Source organism: Centruroides vittatus, unplaced genomic scaffold (genome assembly GCF_030686945.1).
Source record: "Centruroides vittatus isolate TY-2023 unplaced genomic scaffold, ASM3068694v2 contig_1157, whole genome shotgun sequence".
Classification (NCBI taxonomy): domain Eukaryota; kingdom Metazoa; phylum Arthropoda; class Arachnida; order Scorpiones; family Buthidae; genus Centruroides; species Centruroides vittatus.
This window is the reverse complement of record NW_027120743.1, coordinates 90333-106215: the sequence shown is the minus strand read 5'-3', so window position 1 is coordinate 106215 and position 15883 is coordinate 90333. Positions and strand designations below refer to the sequence as shown.

The 15883-nt window shown below is 32.0% G+C and overlaps 1 protein-coding gene across 1 annotated transcript in view; it reads right to left on the bottom strand.

The window, feature by feature from the left end:
* The window catches only part of LOC136979593 (cyclin-L1), a 104742-nt gene extending 90966 nt beyond the window's left edge, over positions 1-13776 (bottom strand). Inside the window, exons 1-2 of the mRNA XM_067275615.1 lie at positions 13374-13776; positions 695-769 (exon numbers count right to left, since the gene is read on the bottom strand). Coding sequence (XP_067131716.1) covers positions 695-769; positions 13374-13592 — 294 coding nt within the window. The 5' untranslated portion in view covers positions 13593-13776. The remainder of the gene's footprint in view (positions 1-694; positions 770-13373) is intronic.
* Between the last annotated feature and the right edge of the window lie 2107 nt (positions 13777-15883).

Here is a 15883-nt window from a genome sequence, read left to right as displayed (position 1 = left end):
AGATCTTTTCTGAATGTTAGACTAATCATTTAATTGTATCTAAGACTGATGGTATTAGATCTTCCACATTAATCTTCAGCTTGGAAATAAAAACTTCAGTCCTCATCATAAAACCTGCTGCACATCTGGAAGAATTGAGAGCCATGTGCAAGACAAAAACATCTATTTTGCAACTAGTACCATTCCATAATTACACCAGACTCTTAATTCCCCAAATTTGCAGTAAATTTTATGAGGACCAAAGTTTATTCCCAAACCAAAGATCAATAAGAAGTTTAATATTAGACTAATATTAAATTATACAAGCTTCCTAAATGGATTTTTCCACTATATCAAAAACATTAATTTTGAATAAAAACAATTTTACAAGTACTGAAAATCCATTGAAACTTTGTGATTATCTTCCTAATGTCATTCATCAAGCTCCAGATGGAAACAGTCAAAGCTATCTATTTTGAAAAATATAAATATGACATTACAGTTATAATGCTTTAGAATGATAATTATTTTACTGATTAATAACAAAAATAGGCAAATTTAAAATATTGGTTAATAAGAATTCTATGATTTCATGATCTTGATGTTGCCATATCATTTCATAATGTCATAAAGAACTAAATCCTGTTGTAAACTCAAAATTTTTATAAATTATCAATTAGATTTATAGAATATATAAAAAAATTAGTTTTCTTACCTCCATACTATGTCGAACAAATGATTTGGAATAATAAAATCTTTGAAATAGTACTTGTCCTGTGGCCATTGCAACCTATAAAAAATAAATCATAGTTTCTTAAAAACAGAGCTTGATATAGTAGCATATTTTTATAAAATTATCTTTAATTTATATAATTTAAAAATGAAATAAATATTAGCAAATATACATTATTCATTAATAAACCTATTCATTATTAAATATCCTTATGTAATTAGACACACATTTATATGTAAAAGAGTTACTACTCATCCATCCTAATAAGACAAATTGCTGGTTAGATTAATAGAAATGTTGGATAATTATTCTATTAATTCCACAAATTTTCAATTTAATGGAGATCAGTGTAAATATGAAATCTTATTAATAATCATTCAAAGCAATGTTCTTCAAACAATAAAATGATATAAGAGGAAGTACAATTGGAAAAATAAAATTATATTTTGTATAGTATAAGCATTAATCATTAGCACAGATAAAGCTAAGTTAATTTATTATGTGATACACTAATGAAGCAAGAAGAGGAGTAGGCAAAATAGTAAAAATGCACAAACAACATTCATTTGCACTATTTTACCCACTCTTCCATGCTCATTTATCACAATACAGAAATGACAAAACAAAGTTTCATAAGTAAAAACACCTATGAATATATATATATATTCATTCATTCATTCAATATAAATTTATTTGGTATCAATAAAGTACATACCCCGGTTCCACTGTGGGCATTACCGGGAATAACAACAGAAAAAGTAGTTTTACAGAGAAATTTTAACATACAGTAAGGAACAATAAGATTAAGAGTGGAAATGTAACAAGGTCCTTGCGTGACATATGGCGCACAATGGAAAATCGTGAAAACATAACAAATCTGTAAAGATCAGTCAGTTTGACAAACGTACACAGTGTTCTGTCACGGCTAGCTGTTACAAGAAAGAAATAAGCCAAAGCACATGGGGCACACCTATTGGAAGGTGATGTTATGCGTGACTTGGTTAATTTTCCTGGTAAGGTTGTCAAAAGCTAGGAATATTTCCCGCATTCTCCAGATATCAGATGGGCTGCATGGCCAACCACACCATGTTCCTGAATTAAAAGTTGTAATTCAGGTCTGTGCCGATCCAACATAATTACAGTAGAGCGTCGATAAGTGGAACCAATTGGGGACTGGGGTCCTTCCAGTTAATGATTTGTTCCAGTTTCCGACTTTGTACGAAAAAATACATTAACCTGTCCGATGTTCAAATTTTTCTCCATTGCGTATCGCTTCCTGTTGAATTTTTCTCCGTTGCGTGTCGCTTTGTGTTGAATTTTCGTCGATTTTAAGCCTAACGAAAATTTTTATAATAATCATCGAGGCTATCGTATCGTTAAAAATTATTTCTGCATTTTGTACAAACAAAATAAATATATTAAAGAATATAAAAAACATGAAAATTATACTTTAGAAGTAAATTTAGTATCAAAAACATTCGATTCAGCACGACACAGTCCGACTGAAAATCGTTCCACTTTCCGACGCTCTACTGTAATTTAGAACCAACATCCAACATAATTTAAATTTAGAATAGTCTAGAAGAAAAGAATTGGCCCAAACAGGAAGTTGAACACACACCTCCACTTGCCATGCAATGTGCTTGCCAGTTGCATCACCCAGATCTCCAAGCAATTTCACTCTTCCAGACACATTTAAACTTTTAGATATAATCATCCAACCCATTCATTGCACAGTAAGCAGAGGTTGCAGGTTTGACTCCTGCTCCTGTAACTATAATTTAAAATTAAATTATAGTTACTACTTTTATTAAGAGATGGCACCTAATGTCTACCTCTAGGCTGTTCTAAGCATGTATTTTCTAATTAATATTTGTAGCATAATTTCTGCCCAATTGATTTGATTGATGGCTGGATGATTACTTATGAATATGTCAGAATTGTTAAAGAAATTAAAGATGAAATTAAAAATTAAAATAAAGTTCTTTTAATCAACATACTGTACATAATACAATCCAAAAGTTTTCAGCCTGATTCTAATTTACTAGAGGAAAATAAATTTTTTTAAAATATATTTTTGATGTATCTCATTTCTTAAGTCAACAAATTTCTTACAGCACTTTATTAACAGTTCTATGTCTTTCTAAATATAGTCCAAATTCTTAACAAAAAAGTCCAATGTTCAAAATGTGCCATTACTGCAGACTGCACTTCAGTCATGAAGTTTTTTCCCACAAATAATCTCAAATCTGATTTCAACTTTGAAAACAAATAATAATCACTTCAGTCCAGACCAGGGCTGTTTGTTGCCGCCCCACTGTAATTATTTCGAACAGTTACTAAGTGATGACACTATTTTATTTTCTTAAGTTGAATAGCTTCACTTTAATACTGTAGTGATTTATCATGGAATAACTCAAAACCTATACAAAACTGAACATCTTTAGCTTATAGACATTTCATTTGATTTTGTATATAGTTATGTCAATGATATGGCAGAATTAACCAATTTAGTGTGCTATGAATCGTTCTTCAGCTTCAACAACCAAGCATACAGTTGAAACGTGTCCCCATGTTCCAATGACTGGATTGTTGTGTGAACTTGTTTTACACAAATTAGAAAGACAATTCTTAATGAGTTAATAACAGATATCATATTTTACAAAAGATATGTAGTCAATGCTTGCATAATCTGGAAAAACAGCAAGATAATTCATCAGTTTGTAGATAAGGTTAACAGTCACAACAAAGATGGACTGAACCTAAAACTAGAACAATAGCTCCACAAGGATTTATTGGATATAGACATTGAGTTCAAAAGAGGTAACATTATTACTACAGTCTACATAAAACACACATACTAAGCACTATACACACTAGCTGGTTCGAACAGCACATACAACTACAAAATGTCCATTTTTCAAGCACTTATAAGAGCATACATATACTGCTCCAGTATACTTGGCAGACACAAAGAACTCAAAAGACAAATGTAAACATCCTACAAAACCAGATTCATTACTGTAAAGTTACACCAACTGCAATATAATATCGGGCTATATTTCAGCAATAATAATTTTGAATTACTGATTACCGTATTTTACGGACTATAAAAGGGTAAAAATTGCCTCCAAAATTCAGGTGCAAAGCGCACCTGAATTTTGGAGGCAATTTTTCGAAGAAAAAAAGTGTCCTATAGTCCGTAAAATACGGTAATTGTCTCTAGAGGGAGAAGTTAGGCACCATCTCGTATTAAATTTAATAATTATAATTTAATTAAATAACTTTAGAATAAACTGGAAGAAAAGAATCGGACCGGAGCGGGACTCAAACCTTCAACTCTCGCTTGTTGTGTGGATGTGTTGCCAATTACGCTACCTGGACCTCCAGTCCAATCTCCTCTTCCAGGTATATTTAACTTACAATACAACCATTGTCAGCTGTATCCTAAGTTAAATATATCTGGGAGAGGAGATGTCAAAGAGAAAGCCTTCTAATATTCAAAAATTCCTAATGATCCAGAAAGGGATAACATATGAGAGATTAGAGTAAGACTTGACTCATTACTAAAATTTTGGAAGAATACGATTATATTCAAAATCAACTCAAAGTAAATGCTGAAAATCCAGAACATTATGCAGATAGGAATTTATAACAAGTTATTACTCTTTAGAATCAGACCATATTGAAACATCTTCTCACCTTCAACATCAGTTGACTTTAATGTTAGTAATCCTTTGATAAAAACTACCCACTATCAATAATCCATTTTTCTGTCCAATCTGTATTCCAATAATAAAAGATAAGTCTCACAACTGTTTATCAGTGTTATAGAAAAATATGTTTAATTCACGAGTACTTTAGACAGTATATAACTGTCCTCTTCAGGCAAAATAGTAAACAGAATGCTGGAAATCTAGAGAAAGAATCTTTCAAATTGTTTCTCATACACAAACATGGAACATAAATTGGATAGAGTCAATTCTGTTTGATTAGGCCATCAGTTAATTAGAGCAGCCACTTTTCTGGGACAAATCTCAAAGAACAGAAACCAAACTAATAAACTAATACATAATTTAAATGCTTAATTTGGACAGTAGCAGAAAAAAAATTTAGCAATTTGTGATATTTTTTTGAGATCTTCCTAAAATATATCAACACTATGTACACTAACACTAATGTCATGTAGACCTAATGGTTGGCAGAGACAAAGCAATTTTGTCTTTCACTCAAATGGTTCGGTTTTTTTGGAGAGGGGACATATCACACTGAGATCCCATCTGAGGAGGACCTAATGCGAGCTAATGACCCACCTCTGGATTTGATCAAACAATCCCCCTAAAAACGAAGGGACAAAGACTCCCACACATTTTTTTAAGGGTTCTTGACCAAGTTGGAAGACAGCTAGGGTTTCCTTGGAAGGTGTTGTGTGCATGATTACATCTAGACTCAGATAGCAGCCATCTGATCATTGAAACCAGCATCTGGAGCTGGTGGATTCTACAATCGCTTCCACCAAAATAGCCCACCTTCAAGTAAAGAAAACTGTGCTCAAAGAAAGGCCATAAGGTGACATTCAGATGAACCCAGACACATTCTAACTAAAAAGGGAGAAAGGAAAGTTCATTTGATCCATTCCTGATTGAACGGTCAACACTTGTGTACATCACTATTAATATTTGGCAACACTAGTGTAATATGAATCCGTTATCTATTGTCCTGAGTCTGGCAAATTTATAGTACAAATATTTTCTGTATTTTGATTTAATAAAGCATTAAAATAGGTACCTAATTATTAACTTCTTACCAACTTATTTATTTACCTACATATTACATATTTTATTTTAGAATTTATTATTAGTTTGTTTAATTTGGCCAAGATGGATTACTTCCAACATGTCCCAATTAAGCAGAATTGACTGTATACAAAATTATAAAATATTATAAAAATAAGTATGACACACAATAACTAACACTAATAAAAATAACAGAATTAATATACAAGTAAATAATTGCTAACAAACAATAATTAAACAAAAAAAACACACCAGAGCACCATTGATATTTGAATGATTTATTTCAAACTATGCAACATGAGTTTAGAAGATTAAATAACACTACCTAAAACTCTGGAATATCAAGTGTGGGAAGTTGCATGGCACCATTGATGTATTGAAAAGGATTCCCATAAACATATTTTTCTCTAACATCAATAGATAATTGTGTGACATATCTTTTATTATTAGTATTTAGCATTTGTTGTTATTTATATTTTATTATATTCCAATGTTTAATTTTGTCTATTGCTACGGAAAATTACGACAAAAGATGATGAGAAGACAAACTGGTAACACTGTCTGAAAGCTCATAGCCTCGCACCCACAACACATTTTTCAAAAGGCATTCAATTCAGTTCTCCACTCAAAAAAAAATATATTTCAATTAACAATAGAGTCATATTGGTCATCAATCTAACACCCTTTTTCAGGGAAAATTTTTTGAATTGAAATTATATGACTTCTGGTTTAAATCAGAAGTTCTCATATAATTAATAGGGGCCTCCTTCCCCTAAGATTTACATACTGGGTCTCATCTTTCATCTAACTCCATTCTTGAAATTAAGGAAAGACGGATGGATGGACAACAGTAGGAATTTATAGGTCTACAGACACATAACCAAATTGCCTTAATCAGGCTATGAATCTGCTATTTTAATGATTAATACTAAGTAATTTGCTGCTAGAGGTAGATGTTAGGCATCATCTCTTATCTAAATTAATAATTATAATTTTAATAATTTAGGGTATAAGTTTACCTAAATAGTCCCAATGGTGGCACTTCTGAAATCTCGACAACAGACGTAAGTTGAATTATGATCTAAGTGGCACTGATGATAATAATATAATAGTATGTAAATTTTTGAGTTCCAGATTAAATGCTTCAAAAGTAATAGGTTGTGTTATTATAATAGTGTTAATTAAATTTGAAAGTTTGAATTTTTTTGTAGAATTTGATTTTTTTTCAAATAGTAATTTTGTTAGTCTTCATATAACAATATACTGTAGTGTCAAAGGTTGTGAAATTTTCTGAAGAATTTGGAAAAAGTGCAATTCTAGAGATTTTTTTCACTTGGAATACAACTTTGTAGAATTAGACTTAGATAAGAGAATACCTTCAGATACTAAGTTTGCTATTAGCTTGGTCTAAAACCCATAGATGCTATTTGTAATAATTGCTGGCTGTTGTACAGATTACTCTTGGTGGAATTTTAGGACTTTAATTATCTATCTGAACTGAAGGGACTGAGACAAGTTCAACGGTACCCTACTTTTGGACTGGAGATGGAAAATAACAAAGTTATCATATTTACGATTTCTTGCCTTTCACAATGCATTCTATGCCATTTTAGAGTTTTCCATGGTAATGTATTTAATCCAACCGCACGTGGACTTTGCAGCCTTGAATATTGATTGAGCTGAAATAAAATGTTTTCTATTAGCCTAACTAGGGATGGTCGCCTCTTGAAAGAGTAGGTCAGTTTTTTGGAACAAGCCATGAAAGCAGCACATAGTACTACCCGACCGCGAGCAATACCGAGCGTGTTGGTGGCTGAGGAGCCTTAGGCCCCGAGGTTGAGGAGTGCAAGGGTGTGCAAAAAGAACTTACTCCAAATGCAGATGATTGGTGTGCCCATGGATAAACATCTACCTCTGTTGAAGGTGAGTGTACAATCTGTTTTCTTGGCTTTTTACGTAGGCAGTTTTCTTTAGTCTTTGCCAATGTGTCTTTAGAATATATGGCTACGACGCAACTCCTGATCACGATGTAAGTTGTTAAAGTTTGATTATCAATAAACATGGTGAGATAATGAAATATTTTTTTAATAGGGCCAATATGTACAAAAAATCAGAAAGCACCACCTAGTGAAAAATCTCTAAAATTGAATAGAATGCATTGTGAAAGGCAAGAAATCGTAAATATGATAACTTTGTTATTTTTCGTCTCTGGTCCAAAAATAGGATACCATTGAACTCATCTCAGTCCCCTCAGTTTAGATATATACTCAAAGTCCCGAAATTCCACCGGGAGTAATCTATACAACATCCTAATTGCTTGTTTTGTTGGAAATTAATTTACAGAAAAGATCGTAATTCAGCGACATTTAGATGTAACCAATGTAAAATGAATAGTTCACCATACAACGAGACATTCAAAGAAAAATTTGGAAAAATTTCATGGGGGTGTATTTTTTCTTTTACATGGCATCTGTTATGTATTGAGTGTTCTTTAAGTACTACTAGTTTGGTTACTGGCATTAGTAGGCACACTGCTGTGGATTGGGCTAATTATATACATCTTGTTAAGATGATTGATGTAAGTAATATGTCAGAATTGAAAATTGGTGGTCCAGAAAAAATAGTTGAAATAGATGAAACTGTAATATGCAAAAGAAAAATGAAAAAGGGCATATTTTAAAGGGAACTCATTGGATTGTTGGATATATTTGTCATCAAGATAACACGTGTTTTGTATGCAAAGTGAACAACAGATCTGAACAAACTCTTAACTGGGTAATTTCAAAGTATGTAAAATCAGAAAGCACGGTATACACTGACGAGTGGAAAGGTATAATCACATTGATGATCTTGAAGGTATTGTTATTACACATAAATCCATGAAACATGCAGATAATTTTGTTGACTGTAACTGGTGTGAATACGCAGAAAATAGAACATTTATGGCATTATCTGAAAAATAGAAAAAATTTGCCTATGCATTTTACTAAGGATTTATCAAATTCCTACTTATATTCTTTTATGTATAAGGTGTTCAGATGGGAACGTTTTGAATTATTTGCTAAGCATTTGAGTTGGATATATCCCGAAGGTTGCAAAACCTGGTCTTCACATTACCAGAATCCACGACGTAATTGTAAAACTGAAAGCCAATGAAACTTTCAGTTTTGAAATGTTAAGTTGGACAGAAACAAGACTGAAATCAAAGTTAAAAATTATTTAACTTTTCCGTTTTCATTCCGCACTTCTGTCATATTGCAACCAATAAAATGCAAGGATTTGTGACGCATAGTGAATTTGTCACATGTAATTTGATAGTCATAATAGCGGAAAGTGCAGCTAAATGAAATGAAAACTGTATGTTTCAGTTCTGTTTCTGAGTTTTTGTTTCCAGATAATGTGGAGTCCAAGCTTAACACCCTAGTCTAGAGAGACAGAAAGTGTGCCTAATGCCCCAGAATCAAACACAAAGAAGAATGAAAAGCCAAAAAATAAGAAAATGGAAACATCAACTAGAAATATAGATAAATAGTCAATTAAGAAAAATGATGAAGGTTCTAAAAGAATAGATGAATCATGTTCTATGGCCAAAAAAAGAAAAAAGATAAATGGAAGTCTGGAAAATGTGAGTTAAACATTTATATTTTAAATACATTTTAGTTTATTAATTGTACTATAATTAAGCTTGTATTTGTAAATTTGATGGTCGCCATCTTGTTTGTGAACATACATACACAAACAAGATGGTGACGAGAAGTGTCGCCATGGGACTACCAGTGTTTCTCGATGGGGGCGATTTTTCCAAGTTAGGGGCAATTAGTCCCAATTTATATTTTTGGGTGAAAAACAATTTTCTGGGGCGATATAGTAAAACATTATATTAAGAATAATTAGCTATTTTATTCATTATATCGTACAATAATTAACCCTTTTTGTACCGTCCAAACAAAGAAATCGGTTACAATTAACACAAAAAGGTGATTTGCAATTACTTTTGACAAATTTTGAACCAAAGATAAACAAATTGGCTCATCTTCATCAGCCTCAAAGTTTGCACTAATAATAATATAAACATTTTATATTAAATAAAAAGTGTTAGATTTTATTATATTTGTTAAATTTGTTAACACTTATGTTTTTTAATTTGTTAATTAGGTTAAAATCTAATATGTATTCTGAGTAAATAAATGTTTAATTTTTTACAAAGTATATAATTATCAAATAAACTAATAAACCCAACAAAATTTTTTTCAAAGTGAAGGGGGCGATACTACATAACGATTTTATTGAAGGGGCGATACTACGTAATGGTTTTATTGAAGGGGGCGACGATTCGTTAGAGGTTGAGAAACACTGACCTAAGTTAATTTCTATCCAATTTAGTAAATAATTTAGAATCATCTGGAAGAAAAGAACTGGCCCAGGGAAAAGTTTGAACATGCAACCTCTACTTGCCATACACTTGCCAGTTGCATTACCTGGAATCCAAGCAAGCCCTTGCTTCTAGATGTATTTAAATTTAGATATAACCTTACATGGTTAATCACAGCACCAGCTGGAAACAACTATGCCCAAACCCTAAGTACATCTCCACAATGGCACTCAGCCAGCTAATGTTTTACCCGAGGTATATATATATATATATAAGTACATCAAACATCACAAAATATGTATAATGTTAAATAGTGATCTAACAGATAAAGAATATCATTTGACTTCTTATAACCTGCCACCCTCCTCTATTCCTATTTTAAGCCAGTCTTTATTTGATGCCTATGGTCAAAATTTGTCATCTGAAAGAGCATTAGAAGTGATTATTTGTTTTCATTTTAAAATATTTCATATGTAATTAATTCTTTCAGAATATTAAAAGTGGAACTTTAAGGTTGGTTATGGAAACAGCATCCGTTATTTAGAGGTAAATATAATAGATGTCCTATTTGAAGGGTCTGGTGGGGATTGTAAAAATGTCTTAAATAGAGGTGTCCGCTATTCGGCCTTGAAGATGCAGAGGTTTTCATCTCCCACCAGCAAAACATCTAGCTTGGTGGTAAAGGTTTACGTGTCAAGATGATGCTCATCTCATATCTCTGTCATACTGGAGGCACAACATCCTTATTCTACTTTCACTGAAATATCTGTTTTTTCCCTTTTCACATCAATGAAGCTTTTACCCAGACATGAAAATATAACTGGGGCCACTTAACAAGAGGCACCCAAAGTACTGTTAAATCCCTATTGTCAGGAAACACACATGATGATGTATTGGCATATAAATAGTAGTGAAGCATTTTTTTTAAAGTTTTGATCAACCTTCATGACTCACATATTCAGCTGGTAAGTACAGTTTCAACTTCTTGCTACTATAGAACTGATTATTGTGAACAACACTGTGATTTGCAGATGGGTGCATGGAACCTCATGAGTGACAAACTATGTGTTTCCTATCTGTACAACTGTTTGATGTTAACCAGTCACCAATCTGCACAAGCATTGTCTCTGTTCAATGACTGACAATTGACCTATATCACAATTGCACATGAAAGTTTCCATTTACTATTGGCAGCCAAATATCACCAGATAATCAGAGGATGTTGTGGAAGATGAAAAGTAGACACTATTGAGTATAAGTGTACATTCTATTTTCTTTGCTCTTTTACATCAGCAGTTAGGATGTAAGTGGTAGAGGTAGTTTAATAGAAGTGTGCAATACATTGTCAAAATATATTTGGATAAGATAGGAATGGCCAAACACCGTGTCAATGAACATTGCTTAAACAGTTGACAGTGGTAATAATCAGGCATCTTTATTCTTTACTGCTAACTATTGTTAGAATATGAACACACAACAGGCTTAGTAGAGAGCACAGAATGACTCCCAATCACACTCTACAAGTAGTTGTTGAAACATTGTAATTCTCATGTTTTCCAAGCTTTTAGCTGTCTCTAGCAAGTTCAAAAACAAGCCATTTATAGCTTAGTTTTGAAAAATATTTTCAAAAATTTTCACTTTTAAATTTTATCCCAGTTTTGAAGGTCTCCAAAATTCAACATAGACCAATTTTGGAGAAGAGCAATATCTCACAATGAGTCAGACAGACTATCCGTTCCTTTGACTTTATTGCTCCTACAAGTATAGCCTACACCTCTGATAAGATCCTATCTCATTCAGAAGTGCAATTATACCAAGAAGTGGATGAATGTCAGGCCTAATATTCACCATAAAGATTTGGTACTCTTCGAGGAAGATAGCATTGTTCCACTGTGTCAGACTGACAGGTAGTCAAGCTATCCCCAGCATCAAACAGTCTGGTCAAAGCGAAACATCCACTGATGAACGTGCAGTCCAATTTTATTACTTCCAAACGTTTTTGGTCATGTTAAATGACCTTTCTCAAGAAAAAGAAAATTTTCAAGAATCTACAAAAGTATCGGCAACATGATCCTCTAGCCTAATATAAACCTTATTATTAAAAAGATAATATGCATTATTAAACAATGCATTGATGTGAAAAAGATGATCAGGGGTCATAACTCTGCACGTATTATTACTTTTTCAGTATTTTAATTTTCTGTAAGTTTATGCTTTGTATAATTCCGGTTGCAAGGTTAAAGATGACGTATATAAGTTGCAACAGAATATATTTCAAAAATTCAAAAAGCCTGTTCGTTTTTTGTTTTTGTACTAAGCATTCGATTTTTATAGTCCTTTTAACAGATTGTTCTTTATTTTGTTTTCTTTTTCTTGAGAAAGGTCGTTTAACATGACCGAAAACGTTAGGAAGTAATAAAATTGGGCTGCACATTCACAAGGTGTTGTAGTAAGTTGTTTAATATTGATCAATATGCAGTCTCGAACAAATTATCCAGTGATGAACTACAAAGACCCATCGTGAAGTCACGTCCTCTCCTATTATGCTCTTAAGTTCAATTTTTAATCTTTAACTGTAAATTTTTTTAATGCATTTTGATCTAACTGACGAAGAGGAAGAAAGGGGATGTTCAGATCAGCTATCAGTAAATGGCTGCATTCAGCAGACTCAACAGTTCCGGAACAGTTGAGTATTTTTCTGCCAAATGCCCTCTACAGTAATGCTCTTTCGGAACATGTTTGGTGTTTTGACATCACATTTGGTAGCGTTTTTCATTTACACTATCCCAAACTGATCAACGAGGCTTTTTGTTCCAACAAAACGTCACTTGTCGTTCAACAGATCCAGGTTGCTATGTAACAGCTACCAATCTGCTCAGTTACAACTGTAGAGTCTGCCGAACACATCCAATGTTTAAATTCGAGAACACTGCCTCAAAGCATTCCCCCCATGTGCTTTTGAAAATTTAAGGAAACTTCTCTTTCTTCTGTTGAATGCCACAGAACAATATTATCTCAATTGATAATTTTGTTCTTCAAGGTTGAATCTTGAATCCGTATGTTATTTACTATTCATTTCTTTTGTGAACTTACAATAAATTCACCAATTAATTACTGATTTTATCGTGCTAATTTCTCATGCAGTTAACTCCTCGAGCACAGTACACTTCAAATTATATAGATGGCAATGCAATAACACACATAAATATATATATTCTTATAAACAAGGCTTTATGCCGCGATTAATTTAGAAAAGATCAAAAATTCTCTTACAAACATTAATTTTGTGTTAAGATTTCACGAAATTTCATTAACCGAAACGACTTTGAAATAAGCCTAAATAGGCCTAAGACACAACAGCCGATGAATGGCAACTATAATAAACTCTGTTTATATCTAAGAAACACGGCAAAATACGACGTCATACGACAATTTTAACAACAAATAATCAAATTTCTCTTTTATAATTCGAAATTTAAAGCGAAGTACTCACTTGAGGTAAACGCAATAAAATACCGGAAGTCTGAATCAATTCACAACCGAGAATCCGCAGATCCATTTCTGTCTCTTGATCCAAACCATCAATCAACGATGGAGTAGGAGATATCTTTTCGGGTGGTAAAATACAATTTTCTAAAGATAAAATAACTTTTCCATACTGCGCTTTTTGTACAGGAGGAGTGGTAGAATTATTCGTCTGAGCGACCGCCATCTTGAAGGCAGAGGACAGAGATCAAACCGAACAACGCCTCGAAAGAAGGTTGATTAATTTGTTACCCATCCACTAGCGCCGTATTTAAAGTTACTAAGATTATATTATTATTGCCGTTTCGTCTATTAAAATATGCTCGTTTTAATAACAATCGATTAAGAAATATCTCGTCTAAACAAATTATTTTATTAAAATAACATTTAACGAGTAAACTATTTTTCTACGCGGAAGAAATCGTATTAACAAAGAAAACTAAAATGGCCATTGGCATAATCTCGTCCTCGGAGTGTAAACTTTTGCAATCGAGAGTATAGTGAAACGTATTTTAAACGTAATTTTTGTTTCGGACAATTTCAAATAACGATAAATATTTCGAACAGTAATATTAAATAACAGACTTTTTCGATAATAAAATTGAGTTGCATTTTTACACGATCGATTTCCATTTTTATTGATTACCCTAACTTCTACTGTACTATTTTAGATTCTTTTTTTTTGCATTTTTGAGGGAAATCGGCCATACTTTTAGACCCGTCTAATAATTCTCTAATTAGCCTCGGAAGAAGGGGACCTAATTCTTGCACCAGTGAAAACGGGTAAAATCAGCTATGTAAGATAACCTTTGAAGTTATATAAACCAAATTCTACAATATAATACAATAGAAGGGTTAGAAGTACGAAATTAGCTAATCTTAATGTTTGTTCTTATTTTCTGCCCGGGCATCGCCGGGCCTACCTGTTAATTGGAATATAAATAAAATAAAATATAGATATATTTTTGGTAGTTTCATATATATGTTATGGACTAAGTGATTAATACAGGAATTATAAATAATGCCCAGTCATTATAAATAATAACAAACAAAATCGGAAACTGTAATAAATTTCAAGTTTTTTTATTATAATTTATCAGATTGACCGGTTTACTATGAATACTGCTATATATATATATATATATATAATTAAACTCTCCGTTTTATGGGAAATAAGATAATCTTTCTTCAGGCCCAACATAATTCAGACTCACAAAATGGCGCGGTTGACGGTGAGTCCGACAAATCCGAAAATAACCTCTCGCCGAAAATTTTTTTTTTTTTTTTTTTTGCTATATTCGATTCCTGGTCACTATAGCAGTAGGCTAATTAATTTCTAAACTGTTTCGGTCATTAATGTGTATTCGTGGAATAGTTATATAGTCCAATATACAGTATGTTAGTTGGTTTTAAATATTTAAATTATAGTATCGGACATTGTTGATTACATTACAGAGCCAGTAATTGTAACTGTTGTATTAAAAAATAAGGAAAAAACTTAAAACAATCAATACATATATAATTCTGTGTCTGGGTGTCATTAATTCAAAGTGAAAATTGCAAATTTGAGCTGCGAATCATCTTTAAAGGACCAACGGATGTTACAAGCGATAGTTGGTCGCGAGTTCGCGCCTGAACAACGGGATAACCATGTGGAATTTTTCCCTAGTTTTCTTCAAAGAAGGCCCAATTTTTCCATTGAAAACTAACCTATGCCTGGAAGACATACTCCTTGGAAGATCTCCTCTGTGCGGTGTTGACATTACACCAAACCAAAACAATTTCTGTAGAAACAAACAATATTAACATTTAAATTTACTGAATTAATCGTAGATTGTAGAGATTCTTGCCAAGTTATTCTACTATACCGTGATAAGATTCGGCTATCTTATACCAAATCGATAATCGTAAAGCACACGTGTGCGAATTTGGTCACTAGAAAGCACATATTTAAAAAGTTGGTATTGCTACACAGAACGGTATTTACATACCCCCACAAGAAACTTCTAAATGCCATCTGTAGAAGAACAATTTCGAATATTCTACAGAGGTCTATTAAATTCTAGAAACTTTTGCATCAACCCAATATAATTTCATATATTTAAGTTCATGTTTAAGTTAACTTTTGCTCTTTATTTAAATTTTCTTCTTCTATTAATGATTTTTATTTTGTGCACGATTTTCTTTTAAAAAAATTTACATAAAAATAAAAAACTGAAATTACCATTATATTTTAAAAGCTGTTTTTTTTATTTATTTTTAAAATTTATTCGTTGCAGAAAATCAAATATCTATTCTTATCAATGTTATTTAAATTATAAGATATATATATATATATATTAATTTTTTAAAATACTATTATATTATTTGTAATTAGTAGATTTTAAAATATAATATATTATATAATTCAATTTACTATCTTTTTAAAATATAACATATTATATAATTCAATTTACTATCAAAATTTTCAAATTCTCT